This window comes from Euleptes europaea, chromosome 13 (assembly GCF_029931775.1).
Source record: "Euleptes europaea isolate rEulEur1 chromosome 13, rEulEur1.hap1, whole genome shotgun sequence".
Lineage (NCBI taxonomy): Eukaryota > Metazoa > Chordata > Lepidosauria > Squamata > Sphaerodactylidae > Euleptes > Euleptes europaea.
Genome location: NC_079324.1, coordinates 45,807,566 through 45,831,591, shown reverse-complemented (window position 1 = coordinate 45,831,591; position 24,026 = coordinate 45,807,566). Strand labels below are relative to the sequence as shown.

The 24,026-nt window shown below is 45.5% G+C and overlaps 1 protein-coding gene across 1 annotated transcript in view; it reads left to right on the top strand.

Moving 5' to 3' along the window:
- Window positions 1-24,026, top strand: part of TBC1D10A (TBC1 domain family member 10A) — a 40,422-nt gene that overhangs the window by 5,580 nt on the left and 10,816 nt on the right. The window contains exons 2-4 of the mRNA XM_056859602.1: window positions 16,080-16,179; window positions 21,983-22,090; window positions 23,604-23,710. Of these exons, the coding sequence (XP_056715580.1) occupies window positions 16,080-16,179; window positions 21,983-22,090; window positions 23,604-23,710 (315 nt within the window). The remainder of the gene's footprint in view (window positions 1-16,079; window positions 16,180-21,982; window positions 22,091-23,603; window positions 23,711-24,026) is intronic.

The window sequence follows — 24,026 nt, the reverse complement described above, 5'->3', positions numbered from 1 at the left end:
TGCCAGGACGTATGTCTTGTTTAGGGCTGTGGAGTAGAGATGGAGTTAGAGTAGCTGTCTGTGGGAGGCTGTGTCAGCCTAAGAGAATTTGTAACACAAAAGAGGAGAAGCTGGAATATGTAGCCGAGGAGGTAAGTGGGAGCCAGAGGGAGAGCACTTAACTACTCTCCATCTCGCTGGTGCCAGAGCACCTTTCTCCTGCCGTTTTGCTATGTGGACAGGAACAGGAGTCTCTTGTTGTGAGTCACACACAGAGTATTTAGGCAAGCTTACGACACGGAAAAATGATTTTGGAAATCCTTTCCTGCACTCCCTAGGTTTTGCAGTGGTGTTCCTTAAAAGCAGACAGTGATTCCCAAACTCTGTGTGTGTGCGTGCGCACTAGTAGGAGGGGCACAACTGTGCCTTGAAAAAGGAAGGCACAGTGCTGTCTGCAACTCTTAGAATAGGGAGGACCCATGTAGCTCTCTACCGTCCCATCCCCCTTTTTACTGAATGATCAGTGACTGACATAATGTCAGTGGTGGGGCTAAAGAGTTACTAGGATTCCCCCGGTGTAGCCTACTATACAACTGATATGCATTGGGGAATCCCAGGAGCATCACTGATGGCCAGAAAGAAGAAGAGTTGGTTTTTATAGGCTGACTTTCTCCACCACTTAGGGCAGAATCAAACCGGCTTACAATCACCTTCCTCTCCCCACAACAGACACCCTGTAAGGTAGGTGAGGCTGAGAGAGCGTGACTGGCCCATGGTAACCCAGATGGCTTCGTGTGTAGGAGTGGGGAAACAAATCCAGTTCACCAGATTAGCCTCCGCCGCTCATGTTCTCCAGATCAGACTCCACTGCTCCAAACCATCGCTCTTAACCACTACACCACATTGCCTTCTTCTATCTAGCAGGGTTCCACTGTGATTTCTGGGGAGAGTGGGAGAATGAGTCATGTTAACTGGGTTATCTTGTATTTGTTGCAAGGGTACCTGCTTGTTGTTCTAGGAAGTTATCAAGAAAATATATTTGCTTGTTCTTCAGTATGTAAATGGAGTCTCCAGTTATATTCTGGAGGTGTGGGAAGAGACCGAGGAATATTGAAGGAGGCAGATAAGATCTGGCAGAGGCAGCAAGGATCTTACTGATTTGTGTATAAAATTAGCTTCTGCAACTCTAGAGCTCAACTTTTGTCTTGCATTATCTTCCCTGTGTGTGTAAAGTTTTGTCGCAGCCAATTTATGGCAACCCCCAATGGGATTTTCAAGGCAAGAGACTAACAGAGGTGGTTTGCCATTGCCTTCTTCTATCTAGGCCCTGTTTTATGGGAGTTGGATTAGAAGTTAATTTTAAAAGGCCAACCTTAAGTACTGTACAAATGAAAACACATATTATGTTGCTTTAAGCTCAGATACTTTCATGATTCTATGTCAATTGTTAGAGTTTGATGCTGTATTTTTGCTCTCTTGGCAGCATATTTTCATCCTTGAAAAATCCGTAGGCTTTATGAATCAGGATCTAGTTAAACCACTGTGACTCTAGCTATCTTGCACTGTTGAATAGGTCTGCGAATACACAGCTGCTTCTTTCTCACAACATTTATTAGTCCATCTGTCCATGTATACCAGTGTAAGCATTTAAGATACATGAACTGCCTGAAAGGAAACACACCAAGCAAGCTGCCAGCTCCTGTGTCATTTACAACAGCTCCCCTCCCTCAATGGCAATTCTTACTCACTGTGAGCAGGTGGCTAGTAACAATCCTGAGCTCCCTGGGTGTCCTGACATCTGATGGGTTATGTGCTATTAGGGACATGCTTATATTCTTATCACTTCATTCCAAAGCTTGTGCCCTGATCTCAAGACTATTTCAAATTCAGTGCCTGATCACTGTGTGTGTCTTCTCTCCAAAACCAATATCCAGTGCCCTGCTAATGGTATGATTCTCCAGGTGTTCTCCAGAAGTCAGCTTTCATTTAATGCTCAAGCTTCTAGCCCACATGGTTGCAAAAGTGTGCTTGAAAGCATCTTTAGGCAATGCCAGAAGAGTTGCTGACTAAAAATATTCAGTGGCTGGGGTGTGCGTGTGTTACCTCTGACCCTCTGCAACCCCTTGTCTCTTATAGCAGCAAACCAATAATTGCAGAATAAATTATTTTAAAAAGTGAATGCAAATATGATTGATGTGTATAATTATTGCCAGTTGCAGCTGTCAGCTTCTTGTGCAGAATTTCCTTTTTAATTTTAGTACCGCCTGTAGCATCCTGTCATTGCTCCGGAAGGGCTTTGGAGTCCACACTTAGAATGTTGTTTTGGTCCCATATATTTTGTTTCCAGGAAAGATAATGACAAAGGGGGCTGGAGAGTAAGAAAAACAGAGATTAGGAAAGAACAGATGTGGCCAGGGTGGAAGCCAAAAGCATCCTGCCTGGATAAGCACCTGGGGCAATGTTGGAGGATATTAGCATCAGGGAAACTTAACAAGAGACTGAATTAAAAACTGTGAATGAGGTATTGAAAACATCTTTAAATGCATGTCTCTTCTGCCTTGCCTTGAAAACTCCAGGAAAGACAACCCCATAACTAGAGCTTTATGTACATGGTAATTAAAAAAGCAACATTCTGCCCTAGCCTCACCCAAATTTTGAAAATTATGTGAAGGATGCCACTTAAGCAAGCGGTCCACAGTGGAGATGCAGTGTCAAAGGGAGACAAGTGGACTGTGCTCATGCCGGAGAAGTGACATTCCCTTTGTTTTGCTTCTTATTTTGTTAGGCGCAGGTATGTTTTTAGGACCAGTGTCCTTGTGCGGAGAGTATACCAGAGACTTTTGACATGGGAGAGCAGGCAGGTGCCCAATAGTGGTATTTAGTGTATCATTGCATTCTCTAAAAGCAGAGAGCATGGCACCTCTCCTAGTTCACCTTCTTGCCATGGTGGCCCAAAGCTATGCTCAAGAGAGTGACAAATTAGGACTTGTGCAGCCAGTTCTAACACTGCAGTGGCCATGCATAATGGGAAGGCTACCTGTTGTCTAGGCTTTCTTATAGATAGAAGATGCTTAAAATAACATTGATGCAGATTGATAGTTTGTCCAGTAGCCAATAACCCCAGCCATCGTGTACTGTGACTTCAAGACAAGGCTACACTTCTGTACCAAAACCTAGAGAAGAGGCTGTCTTCACACTGTGCATGGATATTACCGTGATGAAACTCAGCACATGGGCTCCACAAATGGTATACTTCCAAGTCTTGAGGGGAAACATGCCTGATTTTGGAAGAGAATGGAGTCAGCATCACCCTGAGCCTGCAGATCAGAAATGGATCATGAATATTTTTATCAAAAGATTTTGATCCCTATTTTTGAAATCAATCTCAGGGTAAGGTGCTCCTCTGTTCCTTGAACCCTGAGGCAGAATGAGCCCTCGGATTCTAAACAGCTGTCGTTTTAATTATTATTATTGCTTTTACGGGGATCTGTCCTTCCCGTGTGCTTTGACAATACGTGTGCAGCTCGTCAAGTAAATAAAATGTCTCTAAATTGGATTCAGTTATTAGCCCAGCCCCTCTTCCTCGCTGGCAAATAGAACAAAAGCGAGCACTTTCCTAATGAATCTGCTTTTAAAAAGTATTATAACATGGATGGAGGACGGGGGTGAAACTCCGTTTAGAATTAGGTCAAAATAAGGGTTTGCATTAAAATGCCATCTGGATCTTTATGAGGTTAAGTAATGCTGAACTGCAGGGAAATTGAGAACTGGGACGTTGTTGCAGAAGCGATTTACTTGAGGTCATGCACACAAACTGTAGGAGGATTGGGAGCAGGCCTCTAGTTTTGAACCATGAACGGCTTTCTTCCAGTGATGTAAACTCTGTAATTAGTCTTTAAAAAAAATGACCAGTGACTAAAGGCAGCACAAAAAGGAGCAGAGATCAGCATATTAAACTAAACTATAAATTTTTGCAGTACAGTCAAAAGCTGATAGAAAATTGATCCCATCTTATTAAGCACGGGTTAAAAGCAGACGCTTGAGGCCTGGCAGGGGGAGCAGGGTGTTTAGGAAATTAGGGTTGAGGAAGGAATGTTGGTTGGAATGAGAGCAAAATAAGGGCTTAGTAACCTGTAACAAAGAGCCCCATGGCGCAGAGTGGTAAGCGGCAGTACTGCAGTCCAAGCTCTGCTCACGACCTGAGTTCGATCCCAACGGAAGTTGGTTTCAGGTAGCCGGCTCAAGGTTGACTCAGCCTTCCATCCTTCCGAGGTCAGTAAAATGAGTACCCAGCTTGCTGGGGGTAAGGGAAGATGACTGGGAAAGGCACTGGCAAACCTCCCCGTAAACAAAGTCTGCCTAGGAAACGTTGGGATGCGACGTCACCCCATGGGTCAGGAATGACCCCGGTGCTTGCACAGGGGACCTTTTAACCTGTAGCAAAGCTCAGTTTTAAAGTTGGAAAAGAAACAGGCACCTGAAAAAAGTTGGGATGTGAGGAAGAGGAAATGGAGGGTGCCTTTGCCCATGGAAAGGATTAGGCTAGAAAAAGTCTTCTTCCTAAGTGCTAGCACCCAGTGTCTAGGCAACAGTTGACAGATGTGATTGAGGTATAATGATCACTTAGGATGTAGAAGGTCTCTGGTTCATGTCCTGGACAAGACCTGCTGATAGTTGGATGGATTTATGAAGACTAAAAGAAAAGATCAAGTAGTGATTTTGGAAGTACAGGTTGGGGGGTAGCCGTAGTTCTGTTGTAGAGCACACACTTTGGATACTTTAATCTGTAGCATCTCGTTCAAAGGATTCCGGGCAGAACTGGAAAAGACGCTTGCTGTTCCCAGTCAGAATAGACCTCACTGGGCTGCATAGACTAATGGTCTGAGTTAATATCAGGCATTCATTCACTGTGCTGGGAAAATATGTCACTTTCCTAGGTGTTACTACTATAAATTTTGGTGTCTGGGGCTTTGCTCTGGCATTCTAGTGTCATCCCTGTAACAACACTACAAAAAAAAAGTGTCACAGGCAAAGGCAGCTGGCCAGCTTGCACATCAAGAAGCTGTTAGGTCACCTGGTTTCAAATCATGCGATTCTTTGGGCTTTTATTCATTCTTGCATTCCTCACATCTAACTTCCTGTTTCTTGGGGGGGGGGGTTCAGTTCTGCATACATTTTGCTCCCTCTGACGGTCGATTCAACATCACACAGCTTTAAATGAAGCGTTTTCCCCTGCAGTTTAAATCAGCAGCTTTTAGTGCTTGATAAAAATTGGCGTTCTATCAATTGATCACTAGAGGGAGCAAAATACATGGCGAACTGAACCCCCCCCCCCAAGAAACAGGAAGTTAGATGTGAGGAAACTGAGAATGCGTAAAAACCCTTCATCTTCACAGGTCTACCAGTCTACAACTATCCCATTCTCTCTTCATCTTTCTTTTTACTCTAGCTTCCTTTGTTTGCCCTCACTCTGACCACTGACAATTGTACAGTGCAACCTGTACTTTCTTGGGAGTGAGCCTCACTGAGTAGACTTCGCTATGATTCTGAGTTGATCTGCTTAGGATTGTGTGGCTAATTTCCTAAGCATCTTATGCCTCCCCACCACCACCAGTGTGCTGCCTTCTCCAGGTTCTGGCTTCTGCTTTCCTAGGCTAATTGTACAGAAAATGAGTACCTGAACCCTCAACTTCTTTAAACAGTTGCAGTTGATCTGCTGCTTCAAAATGGCTGCTGAGATTATGTCCAGACAGGAGATGGGTGTGTGTGTGTGTGTGTTTGTTTGTGTTTGTGGAAAGCTCTCATATGTTGACTCACAACTCCCCCCCCCCCATGGAACCTGTTTGGACATTAGCCTCCTCTTCTTTCTCTCCTCTTCTCTACCTTTTGCTAGCTCATACCTTCCCTCCCCTGAACTTCATAGAGAGAATAACCAGAGGATCCACAGTAGCAAGGAGCAGGGCCTTTATGGTCATTGCCCCAGCCTATGAGGTTATGGAACGGTCTCCCCACCAGCGTTTGTGTTTACCGTCTTCCTGGCCCTTAGGAAGAAGCGAGGCTTGTTGGTTCTGCAAGATTTTTGTTAAGTGAGTTTGAGGACGGGTTTGTTGGTGCTGATGCATAGCTTTCTTTATGTTGGTACTATGGTGATTCCTGCCCTGCCCTGGGTGGCCCAGGCTAGCCTGATCTCATCAGATTGTAGGGTCAGCCCTGGTTGGTACTTGAATGGGAGACCACCAGGAAAGTCCAGGGTTGCTCCACAGAGGCAGGCAATGGCAAACCACCTCTGTTCATCTCTCGCCTAGAAAACCCCACGGGGTCACCATAAATCGGCTGCCACTTGACAGTACTTTACACCACCACCATAGTGATTCCTGGTGCACTAGAATTGGTTGGTTTTAAAACAAATGCCTGTAGTTTTGCTGAAAGCTGCTTCAAGCACACAGAGAGGTGTGTTGTAAATGGTTTAAATAAAAACCGACGGCTGCTGTTTTCATTGGAGGCTTGCCAGTGCTGAAGCCTGAGCCCCTTTCCAGAGGTGTTCGTAAGAATTCTCTGGATATAGTTTTGACGGCAGCTTGATATAAGGCAGTAATGTCAACTTTTCCATCAGGAGTCCAGGGTCAGTTTGGTGTGAATGAAATCCCAAGAGCTAGTAAATCCATGGGAATTGAGCAGGTCTAAAAGAAACTGACCTGACCTGGATGGCCCAGGCTATCCTGATCTCGTCAGATCTCAAAAGCTAAGCAGGGTCAGCCTTGGTTAGTATTTGGATGGGAGACCACCAAGGAATACCAGGGTTGTTGTGCAGTGCAGAGGAAGGCACTGGCAAACCAGCTCTGTAAGTCTCTTACCATGAAAACCCCAAAAGGGGTTGCCATAATCGGCTGCGACTTGAAGGCACTTTACACACACAAAAAAGAAACTGAAGTGTAGGTTTTCAAAAGCTGTAAATCCCAAAGTAGCTTTCAGCCAGGAAAAATGTTGACAGTTCCTGGAAGACGAATACCCTGAGGTTTACAGCTCTCGAAACCCATTGCTTCAATTTCTGTTAGGTCAGCTGGATTTCCAAGAATTCCTTGGGCTTGCTGTTTGCCCTCTGACCCGGGCTGCTCCAGGAAGACGGCATCCTCTGCTCAGGTCGAAGCCACTCCCCTGTCCAAAGATCTAGCTGGATGCTAGATCTTGAAGGAACGTGCTCTCTGTTACCCCGGTTTTAATTTCAGTCTGGTTTGACAGCGTTGCTTGTTTCCAGACTTGTATCCTTTTTTGGTAATGTCCTGAGGGGGGAAAATGAGCTATATAGGTTCTGTTTGATGCAGCCTCATTTTGAGTGGATGCCTGTGACTCAAAGCTGTCTGTGTAAATTTGGTAGCTTGTGTGTCCACACAGTTAGGGCTCTTGTTTTTGCTGTTTCCCTGGACCCTAATCAGTGATCGACTGAAGAACAGGGGCAGCCAAATGAAGTAGGGCTTCTCCTAAATGCCCATTAATATCCCACTTCCTTCAAGGAGCTTCAGTGGCTTACATTATTTCTTCCCCTGCCACTTTATCCTACAAAAACCCCTGTGCAGTAGGTTAGGGTTATAAATACTGACTGGCCCAAAGTCACCCAGGCGAGCTTCCATGGCAGAATCTTTCAGTCTCATCTACCTCAGAGGATTGTTGTGAGAATAAAATGGAGGACAGGAGAAAAATGTAAGTTGTTTTGGATCCACATTGGGGAGAAAGGTGGAGTATAAAGAAGTTCAGTGCGTGGGAAGGAGAGAAAGAAGCAGAGGAGAGCATATGGGGGCTGCCTGGAGGTGAGAAAGAGGAAATCATGTGGGGAAGGGAATACAGGAGGAAATGAAGAGACCCACTCAACTCCTTGGGGCGTTCCTGGCTTATCTTATATTTGTCTAGAGGGGGCTTCCTAATGGCTTTTTCAAATATTATCAGACCCAATTTTGCCTTTGAGATTTCTGTCCCAGCTCACCCTGTTCTTCTTGGCCTCATAGCTCCCCTGAAAGAGATTTGCAACTCACTTTTAGCTCCCAATCTACAATTGAGGAACCACTGACATATAGGAAATGAGCACAGGTGTGCCTAGAGGTGGCAGGTTTTATGCTTGCTTTCTCTTTGGGCAGCTCAGTGGCATTCCACCATCAGCTTTTTCCACCCAGCCCAGTTATGAAAACAAAGGGGCCTTGTCTAGCAGCCCCTGAATTCCTGACAGATCATCTAGCCTTTGCGTAGAAGTACACAAAGGCCCGTTCAGGTGGCATTGGGAACCTCAGGCAGTTGGCTCCACTCCAGGCATGTAACCAGGGTCTTGGACTGAAGTTTCCCAGGCCTTGTAGGCTCAGCCAAGAGGCTGAGAGGTAAACTCTCAGCTGGTCAGCCTGTATGGAAAAGAGAGGATCAAAGCCTCATGCTGCTTTATCAGCAATGACAGCTGGCATAATCTCAAAACTGGGATTCATTGCCTAAGTGCCCCTCAGTCGTTTTAGGAGTGAACATCAGTGACAGGCCAATAGGGGCTTTTCTGTGAACAGTGTCTGATCTCAGAAATTGTTCTTTGGCATGCATATGTTCCGGTCATTGGCTGACTTGTAATTGTGGCTGCAGTTTGACCCAGACAAGTGTTATAAGGCCAGCAAATATTGTCTGTTCCCACTGACTCGTTTTGGGTTTGAGCAAAGGGCTGTTTAGCCCCCTTCAGTATAAACAGAAATTTGGGAGGAAACAATGTCCCCCCCCCTTATAAGCTGGATCCAGTGTACATACACCAAGACCCAGGCAAATGGGAGTGAGTTGTTGACACGTATCGGGAGAACTATAATAGAATCTCTGTTGTTAACATGGGGGGAGCCAGTGGGGATTAAAGCACTTTTGCAGTTGAGATGCAGTAAAGCGGAGGGCTCTGCCGAAGCTGCTGTTGCTCTCACAGGAATAGAAAGGAATTAAAGAGCTTTTTCTCAGTGCCCCTGCTTGCTCGAGAGCTGCCTTCCATTTTGGTAAATAATGCAACGGGGAATTTTTTTTGGGGGGGGGGGTAGAAAATTATGCTGGTGGCTGACTTGAGTCCCCATTAGGCTGTACTTAGTGGACGTGGTGGGAGGCTAAAGTTAAGAGTGGCATAAGAACATAAAAGCCATGCTGGATCAGACCAAGGCCCATCAAGTCCAGCAGTCTGTTCACACAGTGGCCAACCAGGTGCCTCTAGGAAGCCCCCAAACAAGACAACTGCAGCAGCACCATCCTGCCTGTGTTCCACAGCACCTAATATATTTGGCATGCTCCTCTGTTCCTGGAGAGAATAGGCATGCATCATGACTAGTATCCATTTTAACTAGTAGCTATGAATACCCCTATCCTCCGTGAACATGTCCACTCCCCTCTTAAAGCCTTCCAAGTTGGCAGCCATCACCACATCCTGGGGAAGGGAGTTCCACAATTTATCTATGTGTTGTGTGAAAAAATACTTCCTTTTATCATTTTTGAATTTCTCACCCTCCAGCTTCAGCAGATGACCCCGCGTTCTAGTATTATGAGAGAGGGAGAAAAGCTTCTCCCTGGCCATTTTGGTGGGACGCTGAAGATTTCCCTAGCAGCAGTTGGTGTGCAGTGTACTCTTACATTGTTCAGGCTTGATTTAGTATGTACGATGCAGGAGTGCATGAAAGCCTTCTTAAATTTGTCCAAAGCACACTGGCATATGGCATAAGCTGTACATAAAACTAGGCTGCCGTACAGAGAGGAGAGCCAGCCTCAGTCCAGGGAATTCTTGACTTGTGGTTTTGTTACCTCCCTTGCTGGAGGAAGTCAGGTAAAAATGCAAAATGCATGGTATGGCTGCTGAGCGTTTGAGAGTTGTATGAGGCAAGAATGGCAACACGTTGCTGCCGTGTCTGCAAAACCTTGTAGGCAGGGCTTGGCTTATTCCTTGCATATCTGCTGGCATGCTGAATGGAATCTGGGTTGGAGTTGTGTAATGGAAAAACTTCTAGTTTTGCAGAGGTTTTTTTTTTAGTACATATCTCTAGGAGGCTTAAGAAAATGACAGTGGAAGACTTGTGAGTTGAGTCAGATTGCCAATTCCTTGTATAGCACTGGTGTGTGTGTATTATAGCCCTCCTTTTTGACTGAAACTCAAGGCAGATTACTGAGTAAAGAAAGAGAAAAATGTAATCAATCAGTACAGAAGAAGAGTTGGTTTTTATATGCTGACTTTCTCTACCACTTAAGGAAAAATCAAACCCGCTTACAATCACCTTTCCTTCCTCTCCCCACAACAGACACCCTGTGAGGTAGGTGGGGCTGAGAGAGCTCTAAGAGAGCTATGATTAGCCCAAGGTCACCCAACAGGCTTCATGTGCTGAAGGGGGGAAACCAACCCCGTTCATCAGATCAGCCTCCGCTGCTCATGTGGAGGAGTGGGGAATCAAATCAGGTTCTTCAGATCAGAGTCCACCGCTCCAAACCACCGCTCTTAACCACTACACCACGCTGGCATCAAATGACCGAAGCAGTAGGACTACAAGTTCAAAACTGAATGACAATGTGAACAAAGATATACAACGAATAATGCAGTAGAACTAGGTATACAAGACTAAATGTAGTAGGACTAGGAATACAAAATTAAATGACAATGAGAGATGACAAGATCTCCATACTGGCATAATGTGAGCAATGCAGACTGTAGGATTACAAAGGTACCAGGCAGTGCAGTTCCCATTCCCATATGAAGGCGTCCTTTGGGGCCATTCTGTTCCGCTGCAGATCAATTCCATTATAAGAATGTGCTGCTGAACACTTCTGTTTTGTACACGTTGTGGGATGATAGCCCTGTGGGAACGTTTTTGATCTTCTGATTTAAAGTACAGCATGACTGGCCAGAGCTGGGGAGCTGAATACTTCACTCATTTGGTCTTTCTGCCGAGATGTTGTCTTCCAAGTGAGACAAAGATGACTGGTAGCTGTTACTGGGACCAATCAAAACATCACATAATAGTGAGCCAGTTGTTTTTCTCCTGGCAAAACTACATGGCCAGGCAGAAGTGATTTCTAGGGGTGGAAAGTGTAGTCAGAGGAAGGATTCCGGTCACCAATGGTGAACTTTAAATTTCTCCATGTGGCTTCCTGCCACCACTGCATTTACTTGTGTTCATATAGCGGGTATTTTGGGCCGGATTGAATGGTTGTGGAATTCTCTTAGCTCCCTGCCAGTTCTTGTGGCTCACAGGCCTTGTGAAGATAACTCTACCCGTTGCAGTTGTAACCCATGCAAGCTCTGGGCATCCTTGGGGAAAAGTTTCTGTGTGGAATCTGAGGTCACGTGTTTTGCTGTTGGCGTTTGGGCACAGAGATGCTTTGCCCTGCTTGAAAGAAGGCCGCGAACCACTGGGCATGCTGGTCAAGGCTGGCTTCTTTCGGCTGTCCTATGACTTGTTTCTCAGAGCACTCTGGTGCCTAGACCTGGGTCTTCACTGCAGCCTGTGTGCTGACCTCTCCTTTCTGCTGCTGCTCTGGTTTAGAAGAGGCCAGGAGAAGAGGAAATGGGTTGTGGCTTTGGCTTTTCAGTTCCAGCAAGTCCATAAATGCACACTTCCGGTAGCGAAAGTGGGAGCTGGCTGCCAACTACAGACCAGACGCTTTCATTCGGTCTGCTTTCTTTCCTCTTCTGCCTTTTGGATTCTCACAGTGTAGCTTCTGAAACTTGGTCCTAAGCTGGTTCGCGAACAGCAATCTGGATGTGCTAGCTTGAACAGTGGAATTCCTTAAGCTGCAGTTTGCCTTGTCCCAGCTGTTGCTTTGCTTACCTGTCCCCAAGATTGTTACCCTTCCTCTGTGCATCGGGGCTTGCTGCCATCGTGGTGTAGTGGTTAAGAGTGGTGGACTCTTATCCTGAGAACCGGGTTCGATTCCCCACTCCTGCACATGAAGCCAGCTGGGTGACCTTGGGCCAGTCACAGTTCTCTTCAAGCTCTCTCAGCCCCACCTACCTCACAAGGTGTCCATTGTGGGGAGAGGAAGGGAACAAGATTGTAAGCCAGTTGGATTCTCCTTAAAAGGTTGAGAAAATTGGCATATAACAACTAACTCTTCTTCTGCTGAAAATTGGTAAAGTTCGGGCATATTTCAATGCATGTTGTGTAATGTTACAACAGTGTGTGGCATTGGCAGGGCTTGAGGAAAAGTGGACTGGCTGAAACCCTGAGCCAAGGAAGCCCAGAGAGTCCATATCTGCACTGTAGACTTATACCAGTCTTATTCCAGCTATGGCTTCCCTCAAGGAATTCTAAGGATTGTACTTTGGCAAGGATACTGAAAATTATTAAGATCCTGCATGCATGTTGCCTGATTTCCCCCACCCCCAGGTCCTTGAGTTCCCCCGGTAAAGGGGATTACTGTTAAACTTAAAATCATGGAGTTGGACCACCAGGGTCATCTAGTCCAACTACCTGCACAATACAAGAATTTCACAACTATCTCCCCCCACACACACACCCCTGGTGACCCCTACTCCATGGCCAAGATGCTCTCCCTCTCATGAACTGCCTAAGGTCATAGAATCAGCATTGCTGACAGATGGCCATCTAGCCTTTGCTTAAAAACCTCCAGGGAAGGAGCACTTCCTTGACTGAACTTGATGGAGCATACCCTAAATATCTAGCAGAATATTATGGCTTCATTTGCAGCTTGTCAGTTCCGGGTTGTAAATGGGTAAAGAGAGTGACTCATGGATCCGCTCATGGAGAATGCCTGATTCATGACAGCGTGGGAAATGTGACGATCAGAGCATAGATGAAGGTTAATTTTGTGACAAACCCAGTCCCTTTCAAAACTGTGGAAACTCTTAATTGATTTTATGATTTCTAGATGCTGCACATTTATCTTACATTTCTGTTTGTTATTTTGTGTGTAAAACTGTGCTTTATGGAAGTTTTCTGAAGCTGAGCAAAATCTGTTTTAGCCTTTCCTGGTTTGGGGGGTCTGCAGAGAACCAGAGTGGACTTCTTAAGCCTTGTGTTGCTTGCTTGTTCCTGAGCTGATGTAAAAACTTGCAGGTGCACATTTTCTAAATTCCTTAAGGGCCTGCATTTTGGTGTGTTTTTTCTGTGGTTCGTCCCACTTTATGGAACAGGCTGTCTTGAGTTTTGTGAGGGGAATGCCTTACATGGAAACGTTTAGAAGGTGCAGTGAGTCTGTTTCATTCACTTAGAGCTTTTAATGCATCAGTTCACAATTCTCCTGGCATCCATCCTATCTAGTTTTATGTTCAGCTACACAATCTTCAACCACCTTCTATATTGCCATCGTCATCTGGCCACTCCTGTTCCCAGTACAGAAGTGTGCAAACTGTGTGTTGGGTCACATGAGTGTGCTCTGAGAAACTAAAGGCTCCTATAAATGCCCAAGTTCCCACCTACAGAGGGGTCTGTCCATTGCATCTCTGCGTGACGTACTGTTCAGGCCGTGTTTCCTTCTGGTCAGTCTGCTGCATTAGCTGGGATTGTGTCTGTCTGATGCTCCCAGTGCTTGTCTTCTGGGTCTGCTAGTTGCATGAGTCACTGTTATGAATCAATGTGTCCAATAATGTTCATTTTTATTTACTCTGAAAGATACCCTTTTCAGATAATTGTAAAGTTTGCCTTTTTAAAAATTAGTGGTTAAGAACGGTGGTTTGGAGCGGTAGATTCTGATCTGGAGAACCGGGTTTGATTCCCCACTCCTCCACATGAGCGGCGGAGGCTAATCGGGTGAACTGGATTTGTTTCCCCGCTCCTATACACGAAGCCAGCTCGGTGACCTTGGGTTAGTCACACTCTCTCAGCCCCATTCACCTCACAGGGTGTCTGTTGTGGGGAGGAGAAGGTGATTGTAAGCCGGTTTGAGTCTCCCTTAAGTGGTAGAGAAAGTCGCAATATAAAAACCAACTCTTGTTCTTCTAGGGAAAAAGTGTATCTTGTCTATCAGAAGTTTCGGCCACATTGCCTTGGCCTTTTGTACACTTACTGGTATTCTATGCTATTTGGGTGGGTGTGCATATACCTTATTTCCCCTGTTCAATGTAGAATCTCCTGAAGCTACAAGCTGACATAATTGGGGACTGGTACGCTGTGAGGACGAGGAAGGAGCATGTCTCACTGCCAAGGATGTGTGGCTGGTATTAATTAGAGCTTGCCGCCACTGTTGGCTTGAGCAAGAAGGAGCCCAACATTTAAAAAATATGAAATATTAAGGGGGGGGAATACAAAAGTCATTGCAACATTTCAAAAAACATAAAAGGAGAAGCAGATTGTTGTGCCTTGTCTTGGAGCGGTTAACAAGCTCTTGATATTGTGCCTTGTCTTGGAGCGGTTAACAAGCTCTTGATAAGCTTTCTATCTGAGGCAGGTATTCAATCTTTAACGTAACACAGTAAAGCAACCACAAGATCAAATGGTAAAGTCATGGCTGTGGCTCGGTGGCAGAGCATCTGTGTGGCGTGCAGAAGGTCCCAGGTTCAATCCCTTTGCTTCTTCACATAGAAGGACCCAGGCAGTAGGTGATGTGAAAGACTTCTGCCTGAGAACCTGGAGATCCACTGCCAGCCCAAATAGATAATACTGACCTTGATGGACAAAGGGTCTGTCTGATTAAGTATAAGGCAGCTGTGTGTGTTTGTGTGTGTTAATTCTAATGCATACAAAAAAGATCTGGTTCAAAAAAGCTGCATTTCAAACAACTCCGGGGAACAGGTCACTCGAGTCAGACAAACGAATTAGATCTCCATAAGTCCCAGTTATTTTCGAAATAATCTATAGGGTGTCATATACCAGCAGTACATAGTGTTCACAAAATTTTCCCTTGTCATCTGAAATAAGTGTTCGATATACACATGCCCATAACCATTCCCACAAATCCTTCAGTAATTCTAAAGGTAACATTTTATTCAATTTTGAACATATCTAGGATTTGATCATTTTTTATCAATAATTTATAGAACACTGAAATACAACTCTTAAGGGAACCACTACCTATCAGAACATCAAACTCAGATTTGGCTCTTACTTCCTTATATTACCTTAACTTATTTATGACATGTCTGATTTGTAGAAATCGGAAAAAGGGATGTCTTAAACCTTTCATTAAAGGTAAAGGTAGTCCCCTGTGCAAGTACCGGGTCATTACTGATCCATGGGGTGACGTCACATCACAACGTTTACTAGGAGACTATGTTTACGGGGTGGTTTGCCATTGACTTTCCCAGTTGTCTACTAAGTGAGTTATTTCCTCTTAAGGTAGTACTTCACCTTTGCTTAAAAGATCCTCTACTCTATAAAAATTATATCACCCAATATAAAGGATTAGTAATTTTCTTGTTCCAAAAAACTGAAGTCAGTGGAAGAGAGTTTAGGATTTACATATCTTGAAATCTTCAGTAAGGGCAGGAATCTCACAAATAAAATTTCTCTGTTTAAACCATAGTAAATCTACATTTTCATTCCTAAACTAGAAACGCTTTCCCTGGAACAAGTTGTTCCTTCAGCTAAGTTGACATTGTTGCCTTATAATACAATTTAATATGCGGACACTGTAGGCCTCTCAAAGAAACATTTTTATGCATGTTTGTAGCTACTGTAAGAGGTTTCCTTGTGTTTTAAAATTTGTTGCCGCTGATTTAAGTATTGAACTTCACATAATGGTTTGAAATAAAAATAAGATTTTAGGTAACATAGTTATCATGGTGTGTTTCCACACACACACACCCGCCTAAACCACCAAATAGGAAGAGATGACCAAAAGGATAGTGGGCGAAAACGCATGGTCTCTTTAGCCTCCTTTCTTCCCTGTTTCAGCCAGGATTCAGCCAGTATCGAATGCATGCGTTTTGCCGAACGTGCGTTCGATCCTGGCTGAATCCTGGCTGAATCAGGGAATAAAGGAGGCTAAAGCGACCATGCGTTATCACCCAATAACTCCTTGAGTAACTCCTTTAGCTGATTAACATGGCTGGCTCAAAACCAAACATTATTTCCATGAAAATCCTACCTTTCCTGGAAGCATTGCTAGTTTCAAGGAAGGTGGTAATTCCCAGTTGAGTAAATTGGCATGTTATCTTTTTTTCCTAGGCTCGAGGAGGTGCCACTGGAGAAGCTAAGGGAGAGGGAATCCAAGTGGTTGGATATGCTCAACAACTGGGACAAGTGGATGGCTAAGAAGCACAAAAAGGTGAGCCCACCCATCCAGTATTTGGCCACTGCCACCCTTCTTTCCTTCTTGGACCTGGAGTGAGTGGGAGCAGAAGGCACGGATGACTTTTTAGCCTGTAAGGCCATTTATGGGCATTCTTTCCACTCAAGATGTTCTGCATATGTTAGCTTTACTGCTTGTTATGTGGTGAGGGGAGGGGCCATTGCTCAGTGGTAGAGCATCTGCTTGGCATGCAGAAGGTCCCAGGTTCAATCCCCGGCATCTCCAGTTAAAGGGACTAGACAAGTAGGTGATGCGAAAGACCTCTGCCTGAGACCCTGGAGACCCACTGCCGGTCTGAGAAGACACTACTGACTTTGATGGACCAAGGGTCTGATTCAGTATATGGCAGCTTCATGTGTTCATGTGTACGTGATGCCCTGAGGTATAAAACGAAGGCAACAGAAGACTGATAGAAGAGGAGTCTTCTCCCTGGGGCCGCTGCAGATCAAGTAGAGTCCACAGGACTGCAGCCCATTCCTCAGTTCCAGCTTGCTATAAAACCAACCCTGAAATAAGCAATTCCTAAGCAAACTGGTCCTGTATACCTTTACAGTGAGAGAACATAAGAAAGGCCCTGCTGGATCAGACCAAGGCCCATCAAGTCCAGCAGTCTGTTCACACAGTGGCCAACCAGGTGCCTCTAGGAAGCCACAAACAAGACGAGTGCAGCAGCACCATCCTGCCTGTGTTCCACAGCACCCAAAATAATAGGCATGCTCCTCTGTTACTAGAGAAAATAGGTATGCAGCATGACTAGTATCCATTCTAACTAATAGCCATGTATACCCCTCTCCTCCATGAATATGTCCACTCCCCTCTTAAAGCCCTCCAAGCTGGCAGCCATCACCACATCCTGGGGCAGGGAGTTCCACAATTTAACTATGCATTGTGTGAAGAAATACTTCCTTTTATCTGTTTTGAATCTCTCACCCTCCAGCTTCAGCAGATGACCCCGTGTTCTAGTATTATGGGAGAGGGAGAAAAACTTCTCCCTGTCCACTCTCTCCAAACCACGCATAATTTTATAGACCTCTATCATGTCTCCCCTCAGCCACCTTCTTTCCAAGCTAAACAGCCCTAAGCGTCTTAACCGCTCCCCATAGGACAGTTGCTCTAGTCCCCTAATCATTTTGGTTGCTCTTTTCTGCACCTTCTCAAGCTCTGTAATATCCTTTTTTAGGTGTGGTGACCAGAACTGTACACAGTATTCCAAGTGTGGTTTCACCATAGATTTGTACAAGGGCAGTATGGTATCAGCAGTTTTATTCTCTATTCCTATGTGTGCCTCTCAAACGAAAATGCAGTTAGAGGGATGCTCGAGGGTCCAGTTCTGTGCTACAATATCTCTTTTGCCATTTCTGTCACTCGTTCAAAATGTAGCTTGAGCAGCCAGACAGGGAATGCAGTCCTAGCTGCTCCCATCTCTAGCAGGCTCCCTGCTTCCAGTCTTCACGTCAGGGTGTGGTTCTCTGAGCTTGCCTTGTGTTGCCTTTTCTGCCCGCTTCCACAGAAGCCTGCTTGCTTTGATCTAAATCAGCTGCTCTGCAGATCTTGCTGCAAATTGTTGTGTCTGTGGCTGAGACTTGGAAAGGAACCCAGACAGCCTCTCAGCAGTGATCATTATCCTGAAACAACAACCCTTCTATATACTGGCCAGGGAAGGGGGATTCCAGGATGTCCTCCTTATTTATTCTAAGCCTGTTTATACCGTTGGTCTGTCCTGAGATGACTACCTTTGAATGTAGAACATGAAACTGCATTATACTGAATCAGACCATTGGTTCATCAAGGTCAGTTTTGTCTACTCAGACATGCAGCAGAGATGCCAGGGATTGAGCCTGGGAGCTTCAGCATGCAAAGTAGTTGTTCTTCCAGTTACCACTAAGCCACAGAGCCTCCCCATGCATGCCAGCCTCTGATTTCAGCTATACAAGCAAGAGCCTGCTGTCCTTGTCAAGATGGTGACTGGTGTCTCCTTCCATTCAGGGTAGATAATGGCACTTTATACAGCCGTTTTGACCACCTCAATAATCTTTGGAATCCCCCTGTATGGTACAGCAGCATGGTGCAGTGGTTAAGAGCGGTGGTTTGGAGCAGTGGACTCTAATCTGGAGAACTGGGTTTGATTCCCCACTCCTCCACATAAAGCCTGCTGGGTGACCTTGGGCTAGTCACAGTTCTCTTAGAGCTCTCTTAGCCCTCCCTCCCTCCCAGGGTGTCTGTTGTGGGGAGGGGAAGGGAAGGTGATTGTAAGCTGGCTTGATTCTTTCTTAACTGGTAGAGAAGGTTGGCATATAAAATCCAACTCTTCTCCTTCTCCTGGGTGTACGATAAGAAAGACCTACTGAATGTATGGCAAGGACTACCTGGTTCATTCTCTGGTCTCTTGGCTGCTGTACTTCCCTTACTCATATGACTAAAGGCTATAAACAGTAATAGGGTTGGCTCTGGTGCTGGATAGATGTCACTGTATGATTCTATAATGGTGACTTGTGAATGGTACAAGATAACAGGCATAAGAGAAATGGCCATCACATTATACTTAAGTTTCTCCAGCTTGTTTTGAGGTGTCTTTCCTACTAAGAACTCCCTTGGAAAAATTGATTAAATACAATAAGATAAGCGTAACTAGGCCGGTTTACTTTGAGTCACCTGATAGCCCACTGTGGCCTTAACTCTGTGATAGCAGGGTAGCTTAAATGTACAAGCTTAATGTGTCAGGTGCCTAGGTTCCAATAAGTTACCAAGGGGGTTGTACTGTTGTGATTTTTTTTGGCTACGTTCTCCTCCCTCTTCCCCCTCCCACCCCTGCAAAAATGGATCTGGAATCCATGTGACTCCTCCTAATCCATAGGAGTTCTGCGTCAATAACATTCAAGCTATCACAAGCGGAATCCGGTTGAGCTCCCCCTACCTCTGTTTCCTTCCTGTCTGTGAAGTCTCTGGGCTGCATAACGCTGCACAGTTAGTATTCTGGAGATTCCTGGCTCTCTATGTAGCTCCCCCCCCCCCATCCCCTGATATGGGGCACAATCTGCTGGAGCAGGGGATGACTGATCTGAAAATAGCCATAATCTCTTTGGCTTCACTAAAGCGGATGGTACTATGCCATTCTGAACTTTGTGGAGAAGCCGTGGCAAATGGCAGGGGGGAATCTGACCTGCAGTAGCATACAATCTACTTTAATCAATTTTGCATATACAATCTTCCCCAATTAAGAACATTCCAAAGGAACTGAAGAAGAAGAAGAAGGTTGGTTTTAATATGCAGACTTTCTCTACCACTTAAGGCAGAATCAAACTGGCTTACAATCACCTTCCCTTCCCCTCCCCACAACCGACACCCTGTGAGGTAGGTGGGACTGAGACAGCTGTGACTAGCCCACGGTCACCCAGCTGGCTGTTTGTGTTAAGTGCAGTCAAGTCATTTCCGACTCATGGCGACTCTATGAATCAACGTCCTCCGAAGTGTCCTATCCTTAACAGCCTTGCTCAGATCTTGCAAATTGAGGACCATGGCTTCCTTTATAGAGTCAATCCATCTCTTGTTGAATCTTCCTCATTTCCTGCTGCCTTCAACTTTTCCTAACATCATTGTCTTTTCCAGTGACTCTTGTCTTCTCATAATATGTCCAAAGTATGACAGTCAGGAGTGGGAAAACAAATCCAGTTCACCAGATTAGCCTCCGCCACTCATGTGGAGGAGTGGGGAATCAAACCTGGTTCTCCAGATCAGACTCCACCACTCCAAACCACTGGTCTTAATTGGGGTGTGGAGTGGCTTCAGAGTGGTACAGTCAAATGCTGTCCCTCCTGTTTATCAGAGAATCAAGGATGGAAAAAGACTTTGCGCCCATCCCTAGCAGAGGCAGAATTATGCAAACATGATTTGCTTGGGCAGCAGAATCCGGCTGTTTCTTACATAGAAGGAGTTTCAGTTAGGTGCAGAATGCAGGAAAAATGATACTTATAACCAGAGTATACAAACCCCTGTTATTTAAAATAAGCATGTCTCATTCTGGAGACCCCTCTGTAACTTGGACTCTCATTACCCCCTACTGAAAAGAGGCGTCAGCAGAAGTCTGGTGAACATCTGAAGTTTCCTGCAGACCTCCATTTTGGTTTGAGATGCCACAGGTGCAAAATGGACCTTCTGCCTGGCGAGAGAGTATCCTGGTCCCTGTCACACTGCCGGCCTAATTGGAAGCTCTGTGACCTGCCTTTAGTTGACCCTAGGGTGGGGCAAAACTGGATGTTCCTGCCAGAGACCTTCCAAACATCTAGTGACCCGCAGGCTTTCCCTTCCCTCAGAGCGTGGTGCTCTGTGCTGCTCTCCATTCCTTTGGCACCACAAGTACCCTTTTAGGTTGCCTGGGAGGAGTCAGTTGTGGGAAAGGCGGAAGCCTGCCTTCAAAACAGCCTTTGGCATGAGCAGCAAAAGTGGTCGTTTCCACAGGCTCGTAGGAGGGGGGAGGAAGAGGTGACCGTCCGCTGTAGGCTCCAGCTGACCGTGAACTGTTGAAATAAGCCCCACCTTTGCGAAGACCGCTGACTCCTCAGTCTGCTCTGGACCATAACATCTCTTTTATGCTTTTCTAGCAATTGCTGATGCTTCGAATGCAGCATCAGCCTGGCTTTATCCCCCCTCCTCTCCATCCTCCAACATTTCCTGCCCCACTGAGCATCTGTTTTTGAATTCGCGGAGGGACTCTGTTAAGAGTTGCTTTTGGCGTAGCTAGATTGGGCTTGCAAACTACTCAGTGCACCCAGCAGCGGCCAGATTAAGATAATTTCAGGAAGTTTTAAAAGTACAGTGTGCCAAGGGCATGAGACTTAGCTAGGCAGGATGCCAGGAGATCCGGGACTGGATCCTTCTCAAATAGATATAGCTGCAAAGGGACTAATCTTGATCAGGCCTCCACATGGCTGCTATTTCTGCTTGAAAACATGGGTTGTGGTGTTTTATCTGGCTAAGCACTAGAGTTGCCACCTTTGCGTGGGAAAATTCCTGGAGATTCTGGGGTGGAACCTGGGGAGGGAAGGGTTTGGGGAGCGGAAGGACCTCAGCAGCATGTAATGCCATAGAGTAATCTAAAAGTATCACTCCCATTTTACAGATGGGGAGAATTGGGAATGGGAGAAATAACTTGCCCGAAGCCATTCACCAAGAAGTGATTTGAGTCCTAAAAAGTACAAGGGTTCATATGATATAAGGGGTTGAGATGAAAATCAGGCAAGAAAAGGTAGACACTCTCAAACGGTTTAGAGGGTTTATGTGGAGGATTCTGATGAGTTTTGAGTGTAATCTCGCCTCCAGGGAAACACATTTTTTAAACTATTCAGAAATCTTAAGTTAGTGATGATAAATCTTGGTTTTTGTGCATTATATCAAATGCATCTGGATCCTGTATGCTCACTTGCTCTATATTGAGGTATCCTGTAAAATTTGCCTTTGGTGCACATGGTGCTTCTCAGCATAAGTAAAGCAAAAGTTGAGTCATTGCTGTCAACGAGCTTAAATTCTAAACTGTGTGTTTGGCAGTTGGGTGGGGGAAGAGGCAGCAGTTATAAGAGATGAATGTAAGCAGGTATTATAGTTGGGATGGAAAGCTAAGGTTAAGTCAGGGGCAGGTTGGCCTTCTGCTCTTTTTATTCAGCCAGAGGTTTGGGTGGCAACAAGGTGGACTGAGTTTTCTCCTGGGCACAATGCCCCATGCGCACTGTGGGAGAAGGGAGCTATGAAACTCTTGCAACTTAATCTTGGTTTTCTGTCTTTTCAGATCCGGCTGAGATGCCAGAAGGGGATCCCACCATCTTTGCGGGGTCGGGCATGGCAGTACCTCTCAGGAGGCAAAGTCAAGTTGGAGCAGAATCCTGGCAAGTTTGATGTAAGACTGAGTGGAGTTGAAGGAAACACTGTGCTCTCCATACAAGGGTGCTGGTCACTCAGTGACTGTAAGCTCAGGATACTTGAAAAGTATTGTTTCCCAAAACACTGAATTGGTTTTTGGAGTTCACTAGGACAAGATGAAGAAGAAGAAGAGGAGGAGTTGGTTTTTATATGCCGACTTTCTCTACCACTTAAGGGAGAATCAAACCGGCTTACAATCACCTTCCCTTCCCCTCCCCACAATAGACACTCTGTGAGGTAGGTGAGGCTGAGAGTGTGTGACTAGCCCAAGGTCACCTAGCTGGCTTCATGTGTAGGAGTGGGGAAACCAACTTGGTTCACCAGATTAGAGTCTGCCGCTCATGTGGAGGAGTGGGGAATCAAACCCGGTTCTCCAGATCAGAGTCCACCGCTCTTAACCACTACACCACACTGGCCAGGGAGCCATTGTAATGTAGTGGTTAAGAGTGGCAGACTAATCTGGAGAACTGGGTTCAATTCCCCACTCCTCCACATGAAGCCTGCTGGGTGACCTTGGGCCAGTCACAGTTCTCTCAGAACTCTCTCAGGCCACACGGAGGCAGGCAATGGCAAACAACCTCCGAATGTCTTTTCTTGAAAATTCTGCTGGATCTCCATAAGTCAGCTGTTACTTTCACCACCAGTACAAGATGTGGTAGTTATCAGGGTCTTGGAAGTTTCTGTTGGGAGGGGGGCTGGACATATCCATGGAGTATTAATCCCTCAGCAGATGCCAGCCAATACAGCTAAATGAAATTTCCTCCATCTGAAGCACTGCACCTTTGAGTAATGAATGCTAGAGCGAGATGATGCCCTTTTTTTTTTTTTTTTTTTTGGCATAGAATGAGTTCTCTTTGTATCTGTGGATCCCAGTGGAATCTTGACCTAAACTAATTTGGTACCTGACACATTCTTAACCCGGTGCCTGTTTATCAGTTCCTTGCCTCATCACCCTTCCAAGTCTAAGGCCCTATCTGCACATGCAGCAGAATGAGGTGGTAGAATGGACTTGCACCGGACTGGAAGTAGGAGATGACTGTTGCTTTGTTAAAAACTCCCTGTGAATTCTTAGAACCTGTCTTCCTGATGTGTAAATTCTGTTTGTATGTGTGTGTTTTTTACACGTGAAAGGGTTATTTCCCATTGGTTGGCTGAAGTTTTGCCACTTCAGTGTATGGGGCAACATCCCTAGTATCAAATTGGCTGCATGTTTGCTTTTTTTCCAGGTATGCAGTGAGTTCTGTGCTTCTGAAATCCAAATTTCAGTGTGAACCGCCTCTTAATTTTGGAGAGTCTTTAGTAGTCTGCAGACTGCTGTGCCTAAGAGGCTGTAGAAGTCAACTGTGGTTCCCATTTTGATCTTGACCTTCCAAAGGCGAATAATTTTTTTAAAGATATAGATATAATGTCCTTGTGACTTGGTATTTCTCTTGCTATTCTGGATGTAGGAATCTCAAAACCCCGACAGTAATTGTTCTGTCTTTTCACAGGAGCTGGATGAGGCCCCAGGGGATCCCAAGTGGCTGGATGTAATTGAACGAGATCTCCATAGGCAGTTTCCATTCCATGAAATGTTTGTTGCGCGTGGAGGCCACGGGTAGGCAGGATGGCTCTGCTCTGCTTTTGTGTCTTTGTGTGTTAGTGGAACTTTCAGGGCTCTTATCTGAACTGAAATCACAAGCGATCCTTGTTTTTGAAGCCGTCACGTAGCACATTGTGCGCTCTCCTACGGAATTCCATCTCCCTTGGTGGCCTGGTGATCAAGCACCGGACATGCTTCAAAGAGTTTTGTCTTTAGGTGTTTGTCACTGGTTTCCTAGTGGTGCATTGCATTGGCTTTGTGCAAATGCCACCCTTAGCACAATGGCTTGCTGGTGGGAACTAAGAAAGGTGAGTTCAATGGCTGATAGGCA